This window comes from Oncorhynchus mykiss, unplaced genomic scaffold (assembly GCF_013265735.2).
Source record: "Oncorhynchus mykiss isolate Arlee unplaced genomic scaffold, USDA_OmykA_1.1 un_scaffold_226, whole genome shotgun sequence".
In the NCBI taxonomy this organism is placed as follows: Eukaryota; Metazoa; Chordata; class Actinopteri; order Salmoniformes; family Salmonidae; genus Oncorhynchus; species Oncorhynchus mykiss.
The window spans coordinates 95,306-122,032 of NW_023493694.1; the positions used below are offsets into that span (position 1 = coordinate 95,306).

The 26,727-nt window shown below is 46.6% G+C and overlaps 1 protein-coding gene across 6 annotated transcripts in view; it reads left to right on the forward strand.

The window, feature by feature from the left end:
- ice1 (KIAA0947-like (H. sapiens)) overlaps nucleotides 1-26,727 on the forward strand; it is a 36,642-nt gene that overhangs the window by 4,678 nt on the left and 5,237 nt on the right. Inside the window, exons 3-20 of one of the 6 annotated variants that reach the window (XM_036973236.1) lie at nucleotides 1,883-1,917; nucleotides 3,663-3,681; nucleotides 3,822-3,933; nucleotides 4,967-5,043; nucleotides 5,124-5,161; nucleotides 5,276-5,358; nucleotides 5,518-5,594; nucleotides 5,691-5,728; nucleotides 5,859-5,941; nucleotides 10,765-10,801; nucleotides 13,633-13,689; nucleotides 14,932-14,997; nucleotides 15,102-18,934; nucleotides 18,992-19,129; nucleotides 21,282-21,450; nucleotides 22,306-22,466; nucleotides 22,665-22,855; nucleotides 25,068-25,168. In XM_036973236.1, the coding sequence (XP_036829131.1) occupies nucleotides 1,883-1,917; nucleotides 3,663-3,681; nucleotides 3,822-3,933; nucleotides 4,967-5,043; nucleotides 5,124-5,161; nucleotides 5,276-5,358; nucleotides 5,518-5,594; nucleotides 5,691-5,728; nucleotides 5,859-5,941; nucleotides 10,765-10,801; nucleotides 13,633-13,689; nucleotides 14,932-14,997; nucleotides 15,102-18,934; nucleotides 18,992-19,129; nucleotides 21,282-21,450; nucleotides 22,306-22,466; nucleotides 22,665-22,855; nucleotides 25,068-25,168 (5,315 nt within the window). Of the gene's footprint in view, nucleotides 1-1,882; nucleotides 1,918-3,662; nucleotides 3,682-3,821; nucleotides 3,934-4,966; nucleotides 5,044-5,123; nucleotides 5,162-5,275; nucleotides 5,359-5,517; nucleotides 5,595-5,690; nucleotides 5,729-5,858; nucleotides 5,942-10,764; nucleotides 10,802-13,632; nucleotides 13,690-14,931; nucleotides 14,998-15,101; nucleotides 19,130-21,281; nucleotides 21,486-22,305; nucleotides 22,467-22,664; nucleotides 22,856-25,067; nucleotides 25,169-26,727 lie in introns of those variants that run through there. The other 5 variants (XM_036973235.1, XM_036973234.1, XM_036973233.1 and 2 more) reach the window with 5 other exon arrangements.

A 26,727-nucleotide genomic window follows, 5' to 3' on the forward strand; every position in this document is an offset into this window, starting at 1 on the left:
TGGGGGCTATTCAATCAAACAGCTAACTACATATATACTCAGGGTGGGGGGCTATTCAATCAAACAGCTAACTACATATATATACTCAGGGTGGGGGGCTATTCAATCAAACAGCTAACTACATATATATACTCAGGGTGGGGGCTATTCAATCAAACAGCTAACTACATACTCAGGGTGGGGGGCTATTCAATCAAACAGCTAACTAACTATATACTCAGGGTGGGGGCTATTCAATCAAACAGCTAACTAACTATATACTCAGGGTGGGGGCTATTCAATCAAACAGCTAACTACATATATACTCAGGGTGGGGGCTATTCAATCAAACAGCTAACTACATATATATACTCAGGGTGGGGGCTATTCAATCAAACAGCTAACTATATATATATATATATATACTCAGGGTGGGGGCTATTCAATCAAACAGCTAACTACATACTCAGGGTGGGGGCTATTCAATCAAACAGCTAACTACATATATACTCAGGGTGGGGGCTATTCAATCAAACAGCTAACTATATATATATATATATATACTCAGGGTGGGGGCTATTCAATCAAACAGCTAACTACATACTCAGGGTGGGGGCTATTCAATCAAACAGCTAACTACATATATATACTCAGGGTGGGGGCTATTCAATCAAACAGCTAACTATATATATACTCAGGGTGGGGGCTATTCAATCAAACAGCTAACTACATACTCAGGGTGGGGGGCTATTCAATCAAACAGCTAACTACATATATATACTCAGGGTGGGGGGCTATTCAATCAAACAGTTAACTACATACTCAGGGTGGGGGGCTATTCAATCAAACAGCTAACTACATATATATACTCAGGGTGGGGGCTATTCAATCAAACAGTTAACTACATACTCAGGGTGGGGGGCTATTCAATCAAACAGCTAACTACATATATACTCAGGGTGGGGGCTATTCAATCAAACAGCTAACTAACTACATATATACTCAGGGTGGGGGCTATTCAATCAAACAGCTAACTACATACTCAGGGTGGGGGCTATTCAATCAAACAGCTAACTACATATATATACTCAGGGTGGGGGCTATTCAATCAAACAGCTAACTAACTACATACTCAGGGTGGGGGCTATTCAATCAAACAGCTAACTAACTACATACTCAGGGTGGGGGCTATTCAATCAAACTCTGTAGTCTGGTTCCCTGGAAGTTGAAAACAAACCTGCATTGTCTGAATTCTGATGACAGTTTCATTCCACTTGTCAATAAACATCTGTGTGGAAACGGAGCCAGACACGACGTTAAAGCTATATGCCTGTCTGCTACACATGTCACAGAGCAGCAACAGTGTTGTCATTGACCCGGTGCCTGGTTTGACTGACTACGACCCATAGACTCTATCTAGACTCATCTGATGTAGCTAGCTGTGTTTTGGAACTGAAAATGACAATGTTAAACACCATATGTAGCTAGGCCTACCATGTAGCTATGTAGCTAGGCCTACCATGTAGCTATGTAGCTAGGCCTACCATGTAGCTATGTAGCTAGGCCTACCATGTAGCTATGTAGCTAGGCCTACCATGTAGCTATGTAGCTAGGCCTACCATGTAGCTATGTAGCTAGGCCTACCATGTAGCTATGTAGCTAGGCCTACCATGTAGCTATGTAGCTAGGCCTACCATGTAGCTATGTAGCTAGGCCTACCATGTAGCTATGTAGCTAGGCCTACCATGTAGCTATGTAGCTAGGCCTACCATGTAGCTAGGCCTACCATGTAGCTATGTAGCTAGGCCTACCATGTTTAATGTAACAGGTGGAGTGAATCACTAGTATGTTTTAGAAACGGTAGGCTACTAATGTAATCTGTTTAACTTTCTTTTTTTTTCAGTCACCTGCTGAGTGAATATCAAGGGAAGTGTGAAGATATCCTTTCAAAAGTCCATTCACTCTCTTCACTTATTAGGTCTCAGCCATTCATGCTCTTCAGCCTCTCTTCAGTCATTCATTAGGCCTCAGCCATTCATGCTCTTCAGCCTGTCTTCAGTCATTCATTAGGTCTCAGCCATTCATGCTCTTCAGCCTCTCTTCAGTCGTTAATTAGGTTCTCAGCCATTCATGCTCTTCAGCCTCTCTTCAGTTGTTAGGTCTCAGCCATTCATGCTCTTCAGCCTCTCTTCAGTCATTAATTAGGTCTCAGTGCCGCCCTTGGAATGAACAGAACAGAAAACTGTTCTGATTGGCTGGCTCTGGTACTAATGGCCACTATTTCCAACTTCACTACTCTCACTCCTGTCACTGGTGTTACAAGATAACACCATCATAATAAATCTGTTTTGACTTCACTGGTGTTACAATATAACACCATCATAACAAGTCTGTTTTGACTTCACTGGTTACAGTGGGATGAGAGGTTCAAGGTGATTATGTATTGTACTGACCTCGTCCTTAGTGGAAGTGACCATTTAGACTTCTATGGGAGTGGCCATTTAGACTTCTATGGGAGTGGCCATTTAGACTTCTATGGGAGTGGCCATTTAGACTTCTATGGGAGTGGCCATTTAGACTTCTATGGGAGTGGCCATTTAGACTTCTATGGGAGTGGCCATTTAGACTTCTATGGGGGTGACCATTAGAATTCTATGGGGGTGACCATTAGAATTCTATGGGGGTGACCTTACTGAGGTAAAGGCTACCTGCCACCCCCATTGGCCCAACAGCCTTATCCACAAGGCTACCTGCCACCCCCATTGGCCCAACAGCCTTATCCACAAGGCTACCTGCCACCCCCATTGGCCCAATAGCCTTATCCACAAGGCTACCTGCCACCCCCATTGGCCCAACAGCCTTATCCACAAGGCTACCTGCCACCCCCATTGGCCCAACAGTCTTATCCACAAGGCTACCTGCCACCCCCATTGGCCCAACAGCCTTATCCACAAGGCTACCTGCCACCCCCATTGGCCCAACAGTCTTATCCACAAGGCTACCTGCCACCCCCTTTGGCCCAACAGCCTTATCCACAAGGCTACCTGCCACCCCCATTGGCCCAACAGTCTTATCCACAAGGCTACCCACAAGGCTACCTGCCACTCCCATTGGCCCAACAGCCTTATCCACAAGGCTACCTGCCACCCCCATTGGCCCAACAGTCTTATCCACAAGGCTACCTGCCACCCCCATTGGCCCAACAGCCTTATCCACAAGGCTACCTGCCACCCCCATTGGCCCAACAGTCTTATCCACAAGGCTACCTGCCACCCCCATTGGCCCAACAGTCTTATCCACAAGGCTACCTGCCACCCCCATTGGCCCAACAGCCTTATCCACAAGGCTACCTGCCACCCCCATTGGCCCAACAGCCTTATCCACAAGGCTACCTGCCACCCCATTGGCCCAACAGCCTTATCCACAAGGCTACCTGCCACCCCCATTGGCCCAACAGCCTTACCCACAAGGCTACCTGCCACCCCCATTGCACTACTGTCAGTGTTGTTAGAAGTGTTCGTCTAGCTCAGTTGATAGAGCGTAGCGCTGGCAACGCTAGGATAGTGTGTTCGATTCCCAGAACCACCCGTACCTAAAAATGTATGCACGCATTAATGCTTTGGATAAAAGGCCTCTGCTTTAATTCCAGGATTATGAAGTGTTTTCCTTGACAGTTTGTTTACAGCTCCAGACATCCCAGAGGTATGACACATTTCACTTCTCCAGTTCCTCTTTACTAAATGCTCGTCTATGTCTTTGTGAGTATTTGACATGTTATGGAAACTTATATGGTTGACAACATAAAGTTGTTCATTAGTTTCTGTCACACAACATTGTTCCAGGGAGACCAGTAAGCAGCGTATACAACTTGATGATCTGCAGTTGAAAGTAGCTTCTCTGGGAAAGCAACATGCGGAGTACGAAGCCGTGCGGGCAGAGCTGGAGGCTAAGCAGGTAAGAGATGTGAAATGCTCCGTTCTACTCATCATGACAGAGCTGTGTCCTGGAGAGCTCTAACAGAGCTGTGTCCTGGAGAGCTCTAACAGAGCTGTGTCCTATTGTCCTGGAGAGCTCTAACAGAGCTGTGTCCTATTGTCCTGGAGAACTCTAACAGAGTTGTGTCCTGGAGAGCTCTAACAGTGTTGTGTCCTGGAGAGCTCTAACAGAGTTGTGTCCTATTGTCCTGGAGAGCTCTAACAGTGGTGTGTCCTATTGTCCTGGAGAGCTCTAACAGTGGTGTGTCCTATTGTCCTGGAGAGCTCTAACAGTGTTGTGTCCCGGAGAGCTCTAACAGTGGTGTGTCCTATTGTCCCGGAGAGCTCTAACAGAGTTGTGTCCTATTGTCCCTGAGAGCTCTAACAGAGCTGTGTCCTATTGTCCTGGAGAGCTCTAACAGTGTTGTGTCCTGGAGAGCTCTAACAGAGTTGTGTCCTGGAGAGCTCTAACAGAGCTGTGTCCTGGAGAGCTCTACCAGAGTTGTGTCCTATGGTCCTGGAGAGCTCTAACAGTGTTGTGTCCTATTGTCCCGGAGAGCTCTAACAGTGTTGTGTCCTATTGTCCTGGAGAGCTCTAACAGTGTTGTGTCCTATGGTCCTGGAGAGCTCTAACAGTGTTGTGTCCTATGGTCCTGGAGAGCTCTACCAGTGTTGCGTCCTGGAGAGCTCTAACAGAGTTGTGTCCTATGGTCCTGGAGAGCTCTAACAGTGTTGTGTCCTATTGTCCCGGAGAGCTCTAACAGTGTTGTGTCCTATGGTCCTGGAGAGCTCTAACAGTGTTGTGTCCTATTGTCCCGGAGAGCTCTAACAGTGTTGTGTCCTGGAGAGCTCTAACAGAGTTGTGTCCTATTGTCCCGGAGAGCTCTAACAGAGTTGTGTCCTATGGTCCTGGAGAGCTCTAACAGAGCTGTGTTTCTGTCCTGTAGAGCTCTAACAGAGTTGTGTCCTATGGTCCTGGAGAGCTCTAACAGAGCTGTGTTTCTGTCCTGTAGAGCGCTGAGAAGTTGTCCCAGCAGCTTTTGGAGGAAGTGGAGAGGCTGAAGGAGCAGAACAACAACACAGAGACTCTGTAAGACTCATCAAGAACATTTTACAGCATATTTTGGTTTGGTTCTTGTTCCGCTGACATCTCTTTTCTCTGTTCTCCAGAAAGAAGAGACTTGAGGACCAGCTGAAGATGGTAGCAGGTATCGTCTCTGGTTATAATTGTACTTTCTGTAAACCCTCATACCCACATTGTAATAGTCCACTGTCTGATGTATGTAACTCGGTTTTTCCTCTGAAACTGTTTTATTATGAAGAGACAACAGAGAAGCAGTGTGTGGATAATGTCCAGCTGAGACAGGAGAATACGGCACTGCAGAAAGACCTGCTGAAAACACAGGTAACAGTATCATCGATCGGGACAATAAATCCTCCTCGTTCTGACACTTATCCAATGTTTGTCTGCGTGGTTTCAACCCACTGAACTAAGAACCACGGTGAAGTATTGGTGTCAAAGTGTTTAGTACGGGGATGATTTGACGTGTGTTTGTCTTGTCAGGTGTCGTTGAAGACATGTCAGAAGGTAGCAGAGGAAGTGCAGCAGTTGAAGGAGGACAACGCCAGGACATCCGTTCTGTAAGGGGGTTTTCACCGAACACTAAAACAACAAGTGGATGGAATAAGTCATGGTGTTGCTGTACTCATGTTTCTACCTTCTGATTTCACCAACAGAAAATACGACCTGGAAAAACAACTTGTACTGTTTCAAGGTTGATATTACTTTTTATTATCTGCTAGTCTGTGGGAAACATCATTTACAATATTCCTATTGTGATCTGTCACACAGCCTTTTACCTGCCTTGTCTTATTGGCGATGTGCCTGGGTTGTTCTGTTTTTAGATTCTAAACTCAAGCAAGAGCGTGACATTACCAGGCTGAAAACAGAGAAGATTGTACTGGAGAACGAGCTTCTTCATCTTCAGGTTTGCATGTTCTCCCTACTTCCACTCACGCTACAACCAGCACTGCAGCTGCGATGGAGTTTCACAAAGTGTTCCGATAAGCTTACGTTGTTTTTATTAGAGACTTGTCTTTTAAATAATGCAGAGTGACTTGAGTTTCATCATCAGCTAGAAGACTGCGTCCCCTTTTCTCAGCGGAGGGAGGGAGGGAGAGCAGAGGGACGGTGAGTCAGGTGAGAGGCAGCCTTACCGCTGCCCCCTCCCTCCCTCAGACTGACCATCAGCTAGAAGACTGCGTCCCCTTTTCTAAGCGGGGGGAGGGAGGGCAGAGGGAGGGAGACCAGAGGGACGGTGAGTCAGGTGAGGCAGCCTTACCGCTGCCCCCTCCCTCCCTCAGACTGACCATCAGATGCAGGACAGCAGTCCAGTAAAAATAGTAATACAACTATATACTATATAATAATAACTATATATATAATACAACACATGATCTATTTCCAGAAAATATATTTTCTAAATGTTCTGAGAAGAATAGCATTGGAAGGGCAATTCAAGCATAGCCAATATGCAGTGATAATGTATTGGGCCTATGGCCTACTGAGCATAGCCAATATGCAGGGATAATGTATTGGGCCTATGGCCTACTGAGCATAGCCAATATGCAGTGATAATGTATTGGGCTTACAGCCTACTGAGCATAGCCAATATGCAGTGGTAATGTATTGGGCCTATAGCCTACTGAGCATAGCCAATATGCAGGGATAATGTATTGGGCCTACTGAGCATAGCCAATATGTAGGGATAATGTATTGGGCCTACTGAGCATAGCCAATATGCAGGAATAATGTATTGGCCCTATGGCCTACTGAGCATAGCCAATATGCAGGGATAATGTATTGGGCCTATAGCTACTGAGCATAGCCAATATGCAGTGATAATGTATTGGGCTTATAGCCTACTGAGCATAGCCAATGTGCAGGGATAATGTATTGGGTCTACTGAGCATAGCCAATATGCAGGGATAATGTATTGGGTCTATAACCTACTGAGCATAGCCAATATGCAGTGATAATGTATTGGGCCTATAGCCTACTGAGCATAGCCAATGTGCAGGGATAATGTATTGGGTCTACTGAGCATAGCCAATATGCAGGGATAATGTATTGGGTCTATAACCTACTGAGCATAGCCAATATGCAGTGATAATGTATTGGGTCTATAGCCTACTGAGCATAGCCGATATGCAGGGATAATGTATTGGGAGTGCTGAGCATTGCCAATATGCAGGGATAATGTATTGGGCCTCTAGCCTACTGAGCATAGCCAATATGCAGGGATAATGTATTGGGCCTATAGCCTACTGAGCATAGCCAATGTGCATGGATAATGTATTGGGTCTACTGAGCATAGCCAATATGCAGGGATAATGTATTGGGTCTATAGCCTACTGAGCATAGCCGATATGCAGGGATAATGTATTGGGAGTGCTGAGCATTGCCAATATGCAGGGATAATGTATTGGGCCTGTAGCCTACTGAGCATAGCCAATATGCAGGGATAATGTATTGGGCCTACTGAGCATAGCCAATATGTAGGGATAATGTATTGGGCCTACTGAGCATAGCCAATATGCAGGGATAATGTATTGGGTCTATAGCCCACTGAGCATAGCCAATATGCAGGGATAATGTATTGGGTCTATAGCCCACTGAGCATAGCCAATATGCAGGGATAATGTATTGGGCCTATAACCTACTGAGCATAGCCAATATGCAGGGATAATGTATTGGGTCTACGGCCTACTGAGCATAGCCAATATGCAGGGATAATGTATTGGGCCTATAACCTACTGAGCATAGCCAATATGCAGGGATAATGTATTGGGTCTACGGCCTACTGAGCATTGCCAGTATGCAGGGATAATGTATTCTGTCTATAGCCTACTGAGCATAGCTGATATGCAGGGATAATGTATTGGGAGTGCTGAGAATTGCCAATATGCAGGGATAATGTATTGGGCCTCTAGCCTACTGAGCATAGCCGATATGCAGGGATAATGTATTGGGAGTGCTGAGCATTGCCAATATGCAGGGATAATGTATTGGGCCTCTAGCCTACTGAGCATAGCCAATATGCAGTGATAATGTATTGGGTCTATAGCCTACTGAGCATAGCCGATATGCAGGGATAATGTATTGGGAGTGCTGAGCATTGCCAATATGCAGGGATAATGTATTGGGTCTATAGCCTACTGAGCATAGCCGATATGCAGGGATAATATATTGGGTCTACGGCCTACTGAGCATAGCCAATATGCAGGGATAATGTATTGGGCCTACTGAGCATAGCCAATATGTAGGGATAATGTATTGGGCCTACTGAGCATAGCCAATATGCAGGGATAATGTATTGGGTCTATAACCTACTGAGCATAGCCAATATGCAGGGATAATGTATTGGGTCTATAGCCTACTGAGCATAGCCGATATGCAGCGATAATGTATTGGGAGTGCTGAGCATTGCCAATATGCAGGGATAATGTATTGGTTCTATAGCCTACTGAGCATTGCCAATATGCAGGGATAATGTGTTGGGCCTACTGAGCATAGCCAATATGCAGTAATAATGTATTGGGTCTATAGCCTACTGAGCATAGCCGATATGCAGGGATAATGTATTGGGAGTGCTGAGCATTGCCAATATGCAGGGATAATGTATTGGGCCTCTAGCCTACTGAGCATAGCCGATATGCAGGGATAATGTATTGGGCCTCTAGCCTACTGAGCATAGCCAATATGCAGTGATAATGTATTGGGTCTATAGCCTACTGAGCATAGCCGATATGCAGGGATAATGTATTGGGAGTGCTGAGCATTGCCAATATGCAGTGGTAATGTATTGGACCTATAGCCTACTGAGCATAGCCAATATGCATGGATAATGTATTGGGCCTATAGCCTACTGAGCATAGCCAAAATGCAGTAACAGTGGCTTGCGAAAGTATTCACCCTCCTTGGCATCTTTCCTATTTCGTTGCCTCAGAACCTGGAATTAAAATATATTTTTTGGGGGAGGGGGTGTGTGTGTATCATTTGATTTACACAACATGCCTACCACTTTGAAGATGCAAAATATTTTTTTATTGAGAAACAAGAAATAAAACAAAAAAACAGAACTTGAGCGTGCATAACTATCACCCCCCAATGTCAATACTTTGTAGAGACACCTTTCGCAGCAATTACAGCTGACAGTCTCTTGGGGTATGTCTTGATAAGCTTGAAACATATAGCCACTGTGATTCTTGCCCATTCTTCAAGGCAAAACTGCTCCGGCTCCTTCAAGTTGGATGGGTTCCGCTGGTGTACAGCAATCTTTAAGTCATACCACAGATTCTCAATTGGATTGAGGTCTGGGCTTTGACTTGGCCTTTCCAAGACATTTAAATGTTTCCTCTTAAACCACTCGAGTGTTGCCTTAACAGTATGCTTAGGGTTATTGCCCTGCTGGAAGGTGAACCTCCGTCCCAGTCTTAAATCTCTTGAAGACTCCAACAGGTTTCCCTCAAGAATGTCCCTTTATTTAGCGCCATCAATCATTCCTTCAATTCTGACCAGTTTCCCTGCCGATGGAAAAACATCCCCACAGCATGATGCTGCCACCACCATGCTTCACTGTGGGGATGGTGTCCTCGGGGTGATGAGAGGTGTTGGGTTTGCGCCAGACATAGCGTTTTCCTTGATGGCCAAAAAGCTCAATTTTAGTCTCATCTGACCAAAGTACCTTCTTCCATATGTTTGGGGAGTCTCCCACATGCCTTTTGGTGAACAACAAACGTGTTTGCTTATTTTTTTCTTTAAGCAATGGCATTTTTTTGGCCACTCTTCCATAAAGCCCAGCTTGGTGGAGTGTACGGCTTAAAGTGGTCCTATGGACAGATACTCCAATCTCCGCTGTGGAACTTTGCAGCTCCTTCAGGGTCATCGTTGTTGCCCTCCTTGCCTGTTCTGTGAGTTTTGGTGGGTAGCCCTCTCTTGGCAGGTTTGTTGTGGTGCCATATTCTTCATATTCATATTTTTGAATTATGGATTTAATGGTGCTCCGTGAGATGTTCAAAGTTCCTGATATTTTTTTATAACCCAACCCTGATCTGTACTTCTCCACAACTTTATCCCTGACCTGTTTGGAGAGCTCCTTGGTCTTCATGGTGCCGCTTGCTTGGTGGTGCCCCTTGCTTAATGGTGTTGCAGACTCTGGGGCCTTTCAGAACAGGTGTGTGTATACATATATACTGAGATCATGTGACAATTAGATTGCACACAGGTGGACTTTATTTAACTAATGATGTGACTTGTGAAGGTAATTGTTTGCACCAGATCTTATTTAGGGGCTTCCTAGTAAAGGGGGTGAATACATATGAACGTACCACTTTTCAGGTTTTATTCTTTATTTATATTTTTGAAAGTGTTATTTTTCATTTCACTTCAACAATTTGGACTATTTTGTGTTTGTCCATTACTTGAAATTCAAATAAAAATCAATTTAAATTACAGGTTGTAATGCAACAAATTAGGAAAAATGCCAAGGGGGATGAATACTTTTGCAAGGCGCTGTATAATGTATTGGGCCTATAGTCTACTGCTCAAACCTCATTGCTACAGAACTGTTTTTAATTTGTTGTTTTTTAAAGTCTAATCAGAGCGGTAGATCTCAGCTTGCATTTTGACTCTGATCTTGACTCAGAAAAGGTTGGTGACCACTGTTGTAGAGTGTTAGACTCTCATTGGCTGTAGTATCAACTGTAAAGTGTTTTGAAACGGTCTGATTGGACCCTCTTTCTATTCCAGGAACGACTAGAGAAACTGGAGACGGAGAAGAATAAAGGTAACAGTGCTGTTAGTAGTAGTGGTAGTAGTGGTAGTAGTAGTAGTAGTGGTAGTAGCAGTGGTAGTAGTAGTATTGGTGGTAGTAGTAGTAGTAGCAGTGGTAGTAGTAGTGGTGGTGGTGGTAGTAGTAGTGGTGGTGGTGGTGGTAGTAGTAGTGGTAGTAGTAGCAGTGGTAGTAGTGGTAGTGGTAGTAGTAGTGGTGGTAGTAGTAGTGGTGGTGGTGGTAGTAGTAGTGGTGGTGGTGGTAGTAGTAGTAGTAGTAGTAGCAGTGGTAGTAGTGGTAGTGGTAGTAGTAGTGGTGGTGGTGGTAGTAGTGGTGGTAGTAGTAGTGGTGGTGGTGGTAGTAGTAGTGGTAGTAGTAGTAGTGGTAGTAGTAGTAGTGGTAGTGGTAGTAGTAGCGGTGGTAGTAGTGGCGGTGGTAGTAGTAGTAGTAGTGGTAGTAGTAGTGGTGGTGGTGGTAGTAGTAGTAGCAGTGGTAGTAGTGGTAGTAGTAGTGGTAGTAGTAGTGGTGGTGGTGGTAGTAGTAGTGGTAGTAGTAGTAGTGGTAGTAGTAGTAGTAGCGGTGGTAGTAGTGGCGGTGGTAGTAGTAGTAGTAGTAGTGGTGGTAGTTGTGGTAGTGGTAGTAGTAGTGGTGGTAGTGGTAGTGGTAGTAGTAGTGGTGGTAGTAGTAGTGGTAGTAGTAGTAGTAGTAGTGGTAGTAGTAGTAGTAGCGGTGGTAGTAGTGGCGGTGGTAGTAGTGGTGGTGGTAGTGGTAGTAGTAGTAGTAGCGGTGGTAGTAGTAGCAGTGGTAGTAGTAGTAGTAGTAGTAGTAGTAGTAGTGGTAGTAGTAGTGGTAGTAGTAGTAGTGGTGGTGGTGGTGGTGGTAGTAGTAGTAGTAGCAGTGGTAGTAGTGGTAGTAGTAGTGGTAGTAGTAGTGGTGGTGGTGGTAGTAGTAGTGGTAGTAGTAGTAGTGGTAGTAGTAGTAGTAGCGGTGGTAGTAGTGGCGGTGGTAGTAGTAGTAGTAGTGGTGGTGGTGGTAGTGGTAGTAGTAGTAGTGGTGGTAGTTGTGGTAGTGGTAGTAGTAGTGGTGGTAGTAGTAGTGGTAGTGGTAGTAGTAGTGGTGGTAGTAGTAGTGGTAGTAGTAGTAGTAGTGGTAGTAGTAGTAGTAGCGGTGGTAGTAGTGGCGGTGGTAGTAGTGGTGGTGGTAGTGGTAGTAGTAGTAGTGGTGGTAGTAGTGGTAGTGGTAGTAGTAGTGGTAGTAGCGGTGGTAGTAGTAGTGGTAGTAGCGGTGGTGGTAGTAGTGGTAGTAGCGGTAGTAGTAGTAGTAGTAGTAGTAGTAGTAGTAGTAGTAGTAGTAGCGGTGGTAGTAGTGGTGGTAGTAGCGGTAGTAGTAGTATCAGTAGTAGTAGTAGTGGTTGAGTAGTAGTGGTAGTAGTGGTAGTAGTAGTAGTGGTAGTAGTAGCAGTGGTAGTAGTAGTAGCGGTGGTAGTAATGGTGGTGGTAGTAGTAGTAGTAGTATCAGTAGTAGTAGTAGTAGTAGTATCAGTAGTAGTAGTAGTAGTAGTAGTAGCGGTGGTAGTAGTGGTGGTAGTAGCGGTAGTAGTAGTATCAGTAGTAGTAGTAGTATCAGTAGTAGTAGTGGTAGTGGTAGTAGTGGTAGTGGTGGTAGTAGTGGCAGTGGTAGTGGTAGTAGTAGTAGTAGTAGTAGCGGTGGTAGTAGTGGTGGTGGTAGTAGTGGTGGTGGTAGTAGTAGTAGTGGTGGTAGTAGCGGTAGTGGTAGTAGTGGTGGTAGTAGTAGTAGTGGTGGTAGTAGTAGTAGTAGTATCAGTAGTAGTAGTAGTAGTATCAGTAGTAGTAGTAGTATCAGTAGTAGTAGTAGTGGTTGAGTAGTAGTAGTGGTTGAGTAGTAGTAGTATTAGTATCGGTAGTATCAGTAGTGGTAGTTGAGTAGTAGTGGTAGTTTAGTAGTAGTGGTAGTTGAGTAGTAGTGGTAGTTGTGGTGCTAGTAGTAGTGGTTGAGTAGTGGTAGTGGTATCAGTAGTGGTATCAGTAGTGGTAGTGGTATCAGTAGTGGTAGTGGTATCAGTAGTGGTAGTATCAGTAGTGGTAGTAGTGGAAGTGGTAGTAGTGGTGGAAGTAGTGGTAGTATCAGTAGCAGTATCAGTAGTAGCAGTATCAGTAGTAGCAGTAGTAGTAGCAGTAGTAGTAGCAGTATCAGTAGTAGCAGTATCAGTAGTAGTGGTAGTAGTGGTGGAAGTGGTAGTAGTGGTGGAAGTAGTAGCAGTATCAGTAGTAGTAGTATCAGTAGTAGTGGTAGTAGTGGTGGAAGTAGTAGTAGTAGTGGTAGTAGTAGTATCGGTAGTAGCAGTATCAGTAGTAGTGGTAGTAGTAGCAGTATCAGTAGTAGTAGCAGTATCAGTAGTAGTAGTAGTGGTAGTAGTGGTGGAAGTAGTAGTAGTAGTGGTAGTAGTAGTATCGGTAGTAGCAGTATCAGTAGTAGTGGTAGTAGTAGCAGTATCAGTAGTAGTAGTAGTAGTAGTAGTAGTAGTAGTGGTGAAAGTGGTAGTAGTATCAGCAGTATCAGTAGTAACAGTATCAGTAGTAGCAGTATCAGTAGTAGTAGCAGTAGTAGTAGCAGTATCAGTAGTATCAGTATAAGTAGTAGTAGTGGTGGAAGTGGTAGTAGTATCAGCAGTATCTGTAGTAACAGTATCAGTAGTAGCAGTAGTAGTAGCAGTATCAGTAGTAGTAGCAGTAGTAGTAGCAGTATCAGTAGTAGTAGTATCAGTATAAGTAGCAGTAGTAGTATCACAGCGTTTGTTAATTAAGTTCAATCTTGTCTTTGTTCAGTATTAAAGAGCACATCAACTCAAGCAACGGCACCTGAAGAAACACAGGTGGATAAAGGTATGTTTTTATTACCCCAAGTTGATACCACACACTAATACCTTTGGGGCGGCAGGTAGCCTAGTGGTTAGAGCGTTGGGCCAGTAACCGAAAGGTTGCAGGATCGAATCCCCGAGCTGACAAGGTATAAATCTGTCGTTCTGCCCCAGTTAACCCATTGTTCCCATGTAGGCCGTCATTGTAAATAAGAATTTGTTCTTAACTGACTTGCCTAGTTAAATAAAATTAAAAACCTACAGTCATCATGGTGTTGGTTAGGTAACTGTACCTACAGTTGTCACGGTAGTACCTACAGTCGTCACAGTGTTGTATAGTACTGTAGTGGGGGTGTAGTACCTACAGTCGTCACAGTGGGGTGTCGTCACGGTGGGGTGTAGTACCTACCCACGTCATGATGTTGATACGGTGGGGTGTAGTACCTACAGTCGTCACGGTGTTGTATAGGGTGGGGTGTATAGGATGGGGTGTAGTACCTACAGTCCTCACGGTGTTGTGTAGTACCTACAGTCCTCACGGTGGGGTGTAGTACCTACAGTCGTCACGGTGGGGTGTAGTACCTACAGTCGTCACGGTGGGGTGTAGTACCTACAGTCGTCACGGTGGGGTGTAGTACCTACAGTCGTCACGGTGGGGTGTAGTACCTACAGTCGTCACGGTGGGGTGTAGTACCTACAGTCGTCACGGTGTTGTGTAGTACCTACAGTCGTCACGATGGGGTGTAGTACCTACAGTCGTCACGATGGGGTGTAGTACCTACAGTCGTCACGGTGGGGTGTAGTACCTACAGTCGTCACGGTGGGGTGTAGTACCTACAGTCGTCACGGTGGGGTGTAGTACCTACAGTCGTCACGGTGGGGTGTAGTACCTACAGTCGTCACGGTGTTGTGTAGTACCTACAGTCGTCACGATGGGGTGTAGTACCTACAGTCGTCACGATGGGGTGTAGTACCTACAGTCGTCACGGTGGGGTGTAGTACCTACAGTCGTCACGGTGGGGTGTAGTACCTACAGTCGTCACGGTGTTGTGTAGTACCTACAGTCGTCACGGTGTTGTGTAGTACCTACAGTCGTCACGATGGGGTGTAGTACCTACAGTCGTCACGGTGGGGTGTAGTACCTACAGTCGTCACGGTGGGGTGTAGTACCTACAGTCGTCACGGTGGGGTGTAGTACCTACAGTCGTCACGGTGGGGTGTAGTACCTACAGTCGTCACGGTGTTGATACGGTGGTGTGTTTTACAGAGAAGATCCAGAGGCTGCTGGAGGATCTATGGGTGTGTGTAGCTCCTCCCTCATCACACCTCCCTGGTATGTATTCAAGACGCATTGTAATGATGTCATATGATATAATGGACCTCTCCTTGTTACAGCAGACCAGAATATCATTATGTCTCTGTCTGTCTCACTCACAGCCAGGAGGAAACAGCAGTTAAAGGAGCACCTACAAGACCGCAGCACAGTTGAACCCCACAGACCTGACAGTGACCCGCCAGGCCATGGACCCAGCAGGAACAGTGACCCGCCAGGTCATGGACCCAGCAGGAACAGTGACCCGCCAGGCCATGGACCCAGCAGGATCAGTGACCCTCCAGGCCATGGACCCAACAGGAACAGTAACCCGCCAGGCCATGGACCCAGCAGGAACAGTGACCCGGCAGGACATGGACCCAGCAGGAACAGTGACCCGGCAGGCCATGTACCCGGCAGGAACAGTGACCCGCTAGGCCATGTACCCGGCAGGAACAGTGAACCGCTAGGCCATGGACCCGGCAGGAACAGTGACCCGGCAGGCCCTGGACCCAGCAGGAACAGTGACCCGGCAGGCCCTGGTCCCGGCAGGAACAATGACCCGCCAGGCCATAAACATAGTAGATCAGTTGAGGAGATCCTGGACTGGTTCAAGCCGCTGCCCCCTGTCCTCTCCCCCTTACCCTGCTCCTCAGCTCAGGAGAGGTTGGATGATGTCTTGGAGTCCAGAGCTCGAGGAACCAGATCTCCTCTAGAGAACAGAAACCACTCTGTCTACACTACAGGACCAGCCAATCAGACAGCAGGACAGCAGCCTGGACCAGCCAATCAGACAGCAGGACAGAAAACTGGACCAGCCAATCAGATGGCCCTTGTTTTGGCAGGACAACAACCTGCAGACTCCTCAGTGGAACTACCATCAGACAGAATTAATTTTACTCCGAGAGAAAGCCCTGTTTCAGACAGCACTAATTCTACTCTGAGAAAAAGCCCTGATCTGGCCACAGGGACCTCAGGAGAGACAGAGAGGAACAGTGTGGCTGTCTGTGAACAGGAAGACATGCAGGTAGAACCAGCTGCTGAAACCATCCAGTCACCATCAGGAGAGACTCAAACCTCCTCTAATGATCTACCTTCCTTTACCAAAGCCACAGAGTGTCTCCCAAACTCAGTAGAGCATCCAGACAACCTCTCTGTCCATAATGGGGCCATTCAGAACTCACTCACCCAGACACAAGGAGAAGAAGTGCAGGACTTCTCACCAGACACGACAGAGATGGATGTTGAGACTAACCCGTGTTATAATGGCTGTGTCTTGGCGGGTCAGAGCATCAACCATGGGGACTCAGAGAAAGTAGAAAGCATTAAAGATCAGTCAGGAGAGCAGCTGGAACCCAGTCTTCTGGTTGAGTGTTCTGCAGAGACAGTGACTGGTCCAGAACAACTGACTGAATGGGCTCCTAACACTCAATGTAACACAACTGATCAGAAAGCAGCTCCTCAAGCATGTCCCCATAAACAAGACAAGTTGTTTACAGGCCAGGAATCAGATAAAGACGATGAAGAGGGTTTCTCTTGGAAACAGGTTGGTGATGTACTGTTCCCTCCCAGTCACCCTACAGAAGGACTGGCCTCCCCCAGTCACCCTACAGAAGGACTGGCCTCCCCCAGTCACCCTACAGAAGGACTGGCCTCCCCCAGTCACCCTACAGAAGGACTGGCCTCCCCCAGTCACCCTACAGAAGGACTGGCCTCCCCCAGTCACCCTACAGAAGGACTGGCCTCCCCCAGTCACCCTACAGAAGGACTGGCCTCCCCCAGTCACCCTACAGAAGGACTGGCCTCCCCCAGTCACCCTACAGAAGGACTGGCCTCCCCCAGTCACCCTACAGAAGGACTGGCCTCCCCCAGTCACCCTACAGAAGGACTGGCCTCCCCCAGTCACCCTACAGAAGGACTGGCCTCCCCCAGTCACCCTACAGAAGGACTGGCCTCCCCCAGTCACCCTACAGAAGGACTGGCCTCCCCCAGTCACCCTACAGAAGGACTGGCCTCCCCCAGTCACCCTACAGAAGGACTGGCCTCCCCAAGTCAACCTACAGAAAGACTGGCCTCCCACAGTCACCCTACAGAAGGACTGAAGGATGTAGGTATAGTATCAACAGTCATCACGGTGCATTCCTCTGGGGCAGAGGAATCATCATCTGAACAGAAGTCTCTGGCACCGCTGACAAAAACAAGTGTCCACATCTCTCCTGCCAGTTTAATGAGCTCTGTAAATAACGTAGAGAACTGTACTACGACATCTGAACTCCATGAAGACATCCAGGCAACAAAACCCAATGCTCAGAGTAGCAGAAACCATACAGTTTGCAAGAGGTTACATAGTCCCATATGTCTTTCCCCTGTGGTGAACGTGAAGCTCCTGAGATCTGGTACACAACCGAAGAGGATGAATGGAAGGAAAGATGCTGAAGACCCAGGGTCTGACGTTAGGAATCCACCGTCTCCTACAGAGTTACAGAGGGACGAGCCTTTGAACAACGGGATGCTGAAAGATTGTGATCGCCCAGTCCATGTTCTACAACACCAGGATATGAAAGCTGACCGTAAGCGTCCTACAACCACCGACTGCATCTCTGAGTCCCAGCTGACAGATGAAGGGTCTGAGAAACTAGGTGGGAAAGACCAGACTGAGATGATCAGTACTAGAAGTGGGCGTGTCAGGAAGAGTCTTGTTAGATCAAACGCAGTCCAAACCAGCTCAGTGAAAGACGGAGGGGCTCCCAGGGACGGAGGGGCTCCCAGGGACGGAGGGGCTCCCAGGGACGGAGGGGCTCCCAGGGACGGCGCGGCTCCCAGGGACGGAGGGGCTCCCAGGGACGGCGCGGCTCCCAGGGACGGCGCGGCTCCCAGGGACAGCGCGGCTCCCAGGGACGGAGCGGCTCCCAGGGACGGCCAGCAAACGGCCACCCTTTCATGTAAAGTTATTATTGAAAGACTCAGCCCTGACATGAGTGATGGGATCAGGCCAGCAGCTTTGCCTGTGGGCCACTCCCCAGAACCTACAGCAGCCTTGCCTGTGGGCCACTCCCCAGAAGCTACAACAGTCTTGCCTGTGGGCCACTCCCCAAAACCTACAGCAGCCTTGCCTGTGGGCCACTCCCCAGAATGTACATGGAAAGTTCCCATTGGGAAGGTTCGCTTTGAAATGGGTCCTCCACTACCTCCTCTTCTGATGCCTCTCACTTTAACTCCTCCGAGACCGGTAAAACCTGGCAATCCAAGACCGGCGATTGGTAAACTGTCCTTTCCCTCACCGATGGAAGGGCCTGTTTCCCCTGTGGGATCCCAAACAGCACCTGATGATCAGATGTTGAGCTCCCCGTCTCGAACCACCCCTTCCTCACCACTACAGTTTGGTTCAGCCACTCCTAAACACGCTGTTCCTGTTCCAGGGAGACTTCCTGCCTTCAGCCCCTCCTCTTCCTCCACTAGTCCCGCCCAGGAGAACTCCATGAGGATTGTAGACGGCATGTATCCAGAACTGTCTGCCCGTGCCTGGACTCTCAGTATCCTCCGAGGAAACCTCTCTATGTCTTCTGCTGAGACGGGGACCACACCTTCCAGCTCTGTCAGTCAGATATCTGGCTTCAAAACCATCAACTCCTCGTCCACGGCTTTCACCAAAACAGAGCAAAGAGGGAAGCGAAGTGGAGTCGACGTGCTTCTACCAAAGAGTGCCAAAAGACTGAGGCTGGATAACTGCTCCCCCGGCCCTGCTGGGGCGACGGCCGGCCCTGCTGCGAAGGGGATATCCTCCACGACATCAGCCTGTCCTGACCCACTACTCAGGACACCTCAACATGGGAGTTATTCACAGCCTACAGAGATGGAGAAACTGTTTGGGAAACCAGCAGGCGAAGCCTCCATATCCCAGGCCTTAGAGAAGGAGAAACTGGTTGGGAAAGCAGCAGGCGAAGCCTCCATATCCCAGGCCTTAGAGAAGGAGAAACTGGTTGGGAAAGCAGCAGGCGAAGCCTCCATATCCCAGGCCTTAGAGAAGATAGCAGCCCAGTGTTTTGACCTGTTACCTGTCATCAAGAGTCACCTGTTTGTTGGGAATCTGTCTAGGAAACCTGTGTTACGGGATGAGGAGAAGGAGGTCCTCTCTGAGTTCTCAGACAATGAGGTTAGTCACGAACAGCTTTGCCTACATAGCATATTTACCGTAGGATCTTTTAAAGGCATGCTTCTGGAGTAGAGGTCGACCGATTATGATTTTTCAACGCCGATACCGATTATTGGAGGACCAAAAAAGCCGATACCAATTAATCAGCCAATTTTTATTTATTTATTTGTAATAATGACAATTACAACAATACTGAATGAACACTTATTTTAACTTAATACATCAATAAAAATCAATTTAGCCTTAAATAAATAATGAAACATGTTCAATTTGGTTTAAATAATGCACAAACAAAGTGTTGGAGAAGAAAGTAAAAGTGCAATATGTGCCATGTAAGAAAGCTAACGTTTCAGTTCCTTGCTCAGAACATGAGAACATATGAAAGCTGGTGGTTCCTTTTAACATGAGTCTTCAATATTCCAGGTAAGAAGTTTTAGGTTGTAGTTATTATAGGACTATTTCCCTCTATACCATTTGTATTTCATTAACCTTTGACTATTGGATGTTCTTATAGGCACTTTAGTATTGCCAGTGTAACAGTATAGCTTCCGTCCCTCTCCTCGCTCCTCCCTGGGCTCGAACCAGCAACACAACGACAACCGCTACCATCGAAGCAGCGTTACCCATGCTACTCCAAGTCTCAGAGCGAGTGACGTTTGAAACGCTATTAGCGCGCGCTAACTAGCTAGCCATTTCACTTCGGTTACACCAGCCTCATCTCAGGCGTTGATAGGCTTGAAGTCATAAACAGCGCAATGCTTGACGCACAACGAAGAGCTGCTGGCAAAACGCACGAAAGTGCTGTTTGAATGAATGTTTACGCGCCTGCTTCTGCCTACCACCGCTCAGTCAGATACTTAGATACTTGTATGCTCAGTCAGATTAAATGCAACGCAGGACACGCTAGATAATATCTAGTAATATCATCAACCATGTGTAGTTAACTAGTGATTATGGTTGATTGTTTTTTATAAGATAAGTTTAATGCTAGCTAGCAACTTACCTTGGCTTACTGCATTCGCGTAACAGGCAGGCTCCTCGTGGAGTGCAATGAGAGGCAGGTGGTTAGAGCGTTGGACTAGTTAACTGTAAGGTTGCAAGATTGGATCCCCCGAGCTGACAAGGTGAAAATCTGTCGTTCTGCCCCTGAACGAGGCACTTAACCCACCGTTCCTAGGCCGTCATTGAAAATAAGAATGTGTTCTTAACTGACTTGCCTAGTTAAATAAAGGTATAAATGAAAACTTGAAATCGGCCCTAATTAATCGGCCATTCCGACTAATCGGTCGACCTCTATTCTGGATTTTGTCAATGAGACCCTTTATCGACTTCCCCAGAGTCAGGTAGTCTCCTTTATCGACTTCCCCAGAGTCAGGTGGTCTCCTTTATCGACTTCCCCAGAGTCAGGTGGTCTCCTTTATCGACTTCCCCAGAGTCAGGTGGTCTCCTTTATCGACTTCCCCAGAGTCAGGAGGTCTCCTTTATCGACTTCCCCAGAGTCAGGAGGTCTCCTTTATCGACTTCCCCAGAGTCAGGAGGTCTCCTTTATCGACTTCCCCAGAGTCAGGAGGTCTCCTTTATCGACTTCCCCAGAGTCAGGAGGTCTCCTTTATCGACTTCCCCAGAGTCAGGAGGTCTCCTTTATCGACTTCCCCAGAGTCAGGAGGTCTCCTTTATCGACTTCCCCAGAGTCAGGTGGTCTCCTTTATCGACTTCCCCAGAGTCAGGTGGTCTCCTTTATCGACTTCCCCAGAGTCAGGTGAACTCGTGGATACCATTTTTATGTCTCCGTGCAGTTTGAACGTAGTTGCTAACTAGCGTTAGCATAATGACTAGAAGTTAATGGTATCTGCTAGCAGAGATCCTAAAATATCCCTTTAATTTGTAGACGGTAACACCTCTTACATGGTTGTCCTGTGAATCGTTGGTACATGGCTGTCCTGTGACTCATTGGTACATGGCTGTCCTGTGACTCATTGGTACATGGCTGTCCTGTGACTCATTGGTACATTATTGTCCTGTGAATCATTGGTACATGGCCGTCCTGTGAATCATTGGTACATGGCTGTCCTGTGAATCATTGGTACATGGCTGTCCTGTGAATCGTTGGTACTGTGAATCATTGGTACATGGCTGTCCTGTGACTTGTCAGCCTCTGGCAGATGACCTGATGTCGGTGATGCTGACTAAGCTGAAGACTGAGAGGACTGAGCTGCCTGGGTCTCACCTCCAGGCTCTGGTTAGAGTCTACACTGCTCTGTGCCGACGGAGGAGGGACTGGGACAGAGCACATATCCTGGCCTACAGCATCCTTAGAGAAGGTAACACATCCTGGCCTACAGCATCCTTAGAGAAGGTAACACATCCTGGCCTACGGCATCCTTAGAGAAGGTAACTCATCCTGGCCTACGGCATCCTTAGAGAAGGTAACTCATCCTGGCCTACATTATCCTTAGAGAAGGTAGCACATCCTGGCCTACGGCATCCTTAGAGAAGGTAACTCATCCTGGCCTACATTATCCTTAGAGAAGGTAGCACATCCTGGCCTACGGCATCCTTAGAGAAGGTAACTCATCCTGGCCTACATTATCCTTAGAGAAGGTAGTACATCCTGGCCTACAGCGTCCTTAGAGAAGGTAACTCATCCTGGCCTACAGCGTCCTTAGGGAAGGTAACACATCCTGGCCTACAGCGTCCTTAGAGAAGGTAACTCATCCTGGCCTACAGCGTCCTTAGAGAAGGTAACTCATCCTGGCCTACAGCGTCCTTAGAGAAGGTAACTCATCCTGGCCTACAGCGTCCTTAGAGAAGGTCCAGGCCTACGGCATCCTTAGAGAAGGTAACACATCCTGGCCTACGGCATCCTTAGAGAAGGTAACACATCCTGGCCTACGGCATCCTTAGAGAAGGTAACTCATCCAGGCCTACGGCGTCTTTAGAGAATGTAGCACATCCTGGCCTACAGCGTCCTTAGAGAAGGTAACTCATCCTGGCCTACGACGTCCTTAGAGAAGGTAGCACATCCTGGCCTACGGCATCCTTAGAGAAGGTAACACATCCTGGCCTACAGTGTCCTTAGAGAAGGTAACATGGCTTCATTGAATAGCTTGATTTGACTGACGTCACGTGACTTCACAGCTTGAGTTGACATTGTTTCTGTTCTTGTTACCCCCCAGATTTCCCTGAGTCAACCAAGCTGGTTCTGTTCATGGTGACCACATGGCCCAATGTGTTCTCATGCAGGACTGTAGTGTGCCAGGCCATCCACACGGTCACCAAGGTCAAAGCTCAAGGAGAGGTGCTCCACTGCCTAACTGCTTACCTGGGTTGGGAGAAGGTATGGCATCTCTGTAATCTTGGTCTGTGGTCATGAGGTTTTATGGATCTACTGTTGTCTATTGGTCTCCGCCTTTTGTTCAATTAACAGAGGGAAGAGTTGTCAGTATTCCGTCACTGAGAAGGCCATTTCCTGTTTGTGGATTATGAAGCTTGGAGTAACATCTGTTTGGACTTCATGCCATGTCTGTGTCCCCAGAGTCCTCCTAGTGACGTGGATCAGTTGGTGTCCCGCACGTTGACGTCCGTCAGAGCTGCAGCTGAGATGACCTTCCAGAAACACCCGCGACAGGGACAGGACCTGAACCCCGTTGCCTGGCAACACGTCTTCACCCTGGAGCTGCTCTGCTCTCATACACACTGGAAGTGGACCCATGACAACCTACTGAGGTAGAAAGCAGGCCTGCTATTGGTTGTTGTTGACTGCCACAGCTGGACTGAAATTCACCAGCTAACAAAACAGTGAAGACAGAACCAGATGCATACATTTAGTAAACTCTTTTAATGTCATTATGACCATCCAGATAAATAATAATCTAGCTAGACAGCATGTGGGGGGGGTGGAAAACGACCTAAAAATGATTTTGTGACGCGTTGAAGATGGTTAGATAATGTATGTAACTAACTCAGCCAGTTAGCCCCATTTGACTGCAGATGTCACTTTTTAGGTGACATCTGCAAAATTCACACAGAAATGCGAGTTATAGATCTGTCATTTGTCATTGAAAGCCAGTCTAAGAAGAGGTATATCTGTTCTATGTCACTATTTCTATGCTTCCGGTCTAAAGTTGAATTTTTTTCATGTTTTGGTTTTGTACACCGGCCCGGCTGTAAACAGTAAATATGGTTGTAGAAAAGATACAGTGATTTAGATGGTACAATGATTCTCTACACTGTACAGTCATGGCCAAAAGTTTTGAGAATGACACAAATATTAATTTCCAAAAAGTTTGCTGCTTCAGTGTCTTTAGATATTTTTGTCAGATGTTACTATGAAATACTGAAGTGTAATTACAAGTGTCAAAGGCTTTTATTGACAATTACATGAAATTGATGCAAAGAGTCAATATTTGCAGTGTTGACCCTTTTTCAAGACCTCTGCAATCCACCCTGGCATGCTGTCAGTTAACTTCTGGGCCACATCCTGACTGATGGCAGCCCATTCTTGCATAATCAATGCTTGGAGTTTGTCAGAATTTGCAGGTTTTTGTTTGTCCACCCGCCTCTTTAGGATTGACCACAAGTTCTCAATGGGATTAAGTTCTGGGGAGTTTCCTGGCCATGGACCCAAAATATCAATGTTTTGTTCCCTGAGCCACTTAGTTATCACTTTTGCCTTATGGCAAGGTGCTCCATCATGCTGGAAAAGGCATTGTTCGTCACCAAACTGTTCCTGGACCATTCTTTATTCATGGCTGTGTTCTTAGGTAAAATTGTGAGTGAGAACACTCCCTTGGCTGAGAAGCAACCCCACACATGAATGGTCTCAGGATGCTTTACTGTTGGCATGACACAGGACTGATGGTAGCGCTCACCTTGTCTTCTCCGGACAAGCTTTTCCCGGATGCCCCAAACAATCGGAAAGGGGATTCATCAGAGAAAATGACTTTACCCCAGTCCTCAGCAGTCCAATCCCTGTACCTTTTGCAGAATATCAGTCTGTCCCTGATGTTTTTCCTGGAGAGAAGTGGCTTCTTTGATGCCCTTCTTGACACCAGGCCATCCTCAGAAAGTCTTCGCCTCACTGTCTGTGCAGATGCACTCACACCTGCCTGCTGCCATTCCTGAGCAAGCTCTGTACTGGTGGTGCCCCGATCCCGCAGCTGAATCAACTTTAGGAGACGGTCCTGGCGCTTGCTGGATTTTCTTGGGCGCCATGACGCCTTCTTCACAACAATTGAACCGCTCTCCTTGAAGTTATTGATGAACTTGGTTGATCAAATGGGTGATTTAGGTGCAATTTTACTGGCAGCAATATCCTTGCCTGTGAAGCCCTTTTTGTGCAAAGCAATGATGACGGCATGTGTTTCTTTGCAGGTAACCATGGTTGACAGAGGAAGAACAATGATTCCAAGCACCACCCTCCTTTTGAAGCTTCCAGTCTGTTATTCAAACTCAATCAGCATGACAGAGTGATCTCCAGCCCTGTCCTCGTCAACACCCACACCTGTGTTAACGAGATAATCACTGACATGATGTCAGCTGGTCCTTTTGTGGCAGGGCTGAAATGCAGTGGAAATGTTTTTTGGGGGGGATTCAGTTAATTTGCATGGCCAAGAGGGACCTTGCAATGAATTGCAATTCATCTGATCACTCTTCATAACATTCTGGAGTATATGCAAATTTCCATCATACAAACTGAGGCAGCAGACTTTGAAAATTAATATTTGTCATTCTCAAAACTTTCGGCCACAACCTGTATCACGATATCAGTCAGTGGAGATAGAGACAACATGACAGACTGAAGACAGTAGATACAGTATGTAGGAGTGTGTTTATCAGTCAGATAGAGACAGACTGTAGACAGTAGATACAGTATGTAGGAGTGTGTATCAGTCAGTGAATCGTGGCCTTAGGTGTGTTGTTGTTGTTCTGTTTAAAGTACAGAGCTGTGGCCGATGATGAACTCCTGGGTGACCCAGCCCAGGTCAAGACAAACACCCATCCAGGATGTCACTGTGGCTGCGGTCCTCAGACTCATAGGTGGGTGGTGTTTTGTTTGTGTAAAAAAAAAATCATGAAACACTTTCTTTTTTTTATATATATATACAGTGCCTTGCGAAAGTATTCGGCCCCCTTGAACTTTGCGACCTTTTGCCACATTTCAGGCTTCAAACATAAAGATATAAAACTGTATTTTTTTGTGAAGAATCAACAACAAGTGGGACACAATCATGAAGTGGAACGACATTTATTGGATATTTCAAACTTTTTTAACAAATCAAAAACTGAAAAATTGGGCGTGCAAAATTATTCAGCCCCCTTAAGTTAATACTTTGTAGCGCCACCTTTTGCTGCGATTACAGCTGTAAGTCGCTTGGGGTATGTCTCTATCAGTTTTGCACATCGAGAAACTGACATTTTTTCCCATTCCTCCTTGCAAAACAGCTCGAGCTCAGTGAGGTTGGATGGAGAGCATTTGTGAACAGCAGTTTTCAGTTCTTTCCACAGATTCTCGATTGGATTCAGGTCTGGACTTTGACTTGGCCATTCTAACACCTGGATATGTTTATTTTTGAACCATTCCATTGTAGATTTTGCTTTCTGTTTTGGATCGTTGTCTTGTTGGAAGACAAATCTCCGTCCCAGTCTCAGGTCTTTTGCAGACTCCATCAGGTTTTCTTCCAGAATGGTCCTGTATTTAGCTCCATCCATCTTCCCATCAATTTTAACCATCTTCCCTGTCCCTGCTGAAGAAAAGCAGGCCCAAACCATGATGCTGCCACCACCATGTTTGACAGTGGGGATGGTGTGTTCAGGGTGATGAGCTGTGTTGCTTTTACGCCAAACATAACGTTTTGCATTGTTGCCAAAAAGTTCAATTTTGGTTTCATCTGACCAGAGCACCTTCTTCCACATGTTTGGTGTGTCTCCCAGGTGGCTTGTGGCAAACTTTAAACAACACTTTTTATGGATATCTTTAAGAAATGGCTTTCTTCTTGCCACTCTTCCATAAAGGCCAGATTTGTGCAATATACGACTGATTGTTGTCCTATGGACAGAGTCTCCCACCTCAGCTGTAGATCTCTGCAGTTCATCCAGAGTGATCATGGGCCTCTTGGCTGCATCTCTGATCAGTCTTCTCCTTGTATGAGCTGAAAGTTTAGAGGGACGGCCAGGTCTTGGTAGATTTGCAGTGGTCTGATACTCCTTCCATTTCAATATTATCGCTTGCACAGTGCTCCTTGGGATGTTTAAGGCTTGGGAAATCTTTTTGTATCCAAATCCGGCTTTAAACTTCTTCACAACAGTATCTCGGACCTGCCTGGTGTGTTCTTTGTTCTTCATGATGCTCTCTGCGCTTTTAACGGACCTCTGAGACTATCACAGTGCAGGTGCATTTATACGGAGACTTGATTACACACAGGTGGATTGTATTTATCATCATTAGTCATTTAGGTCAACATTGGATCATTCAGAGATCCTCACTGAACTTCTGGAGAGAGTTTGCTGCACTGAAAGTAAAGGGGCTGAATAATTTTGCACGCCCAATTTTTCAGTTTTTGATTTGTTAAAAAAGTTTCAAATATCCAATAAATGTC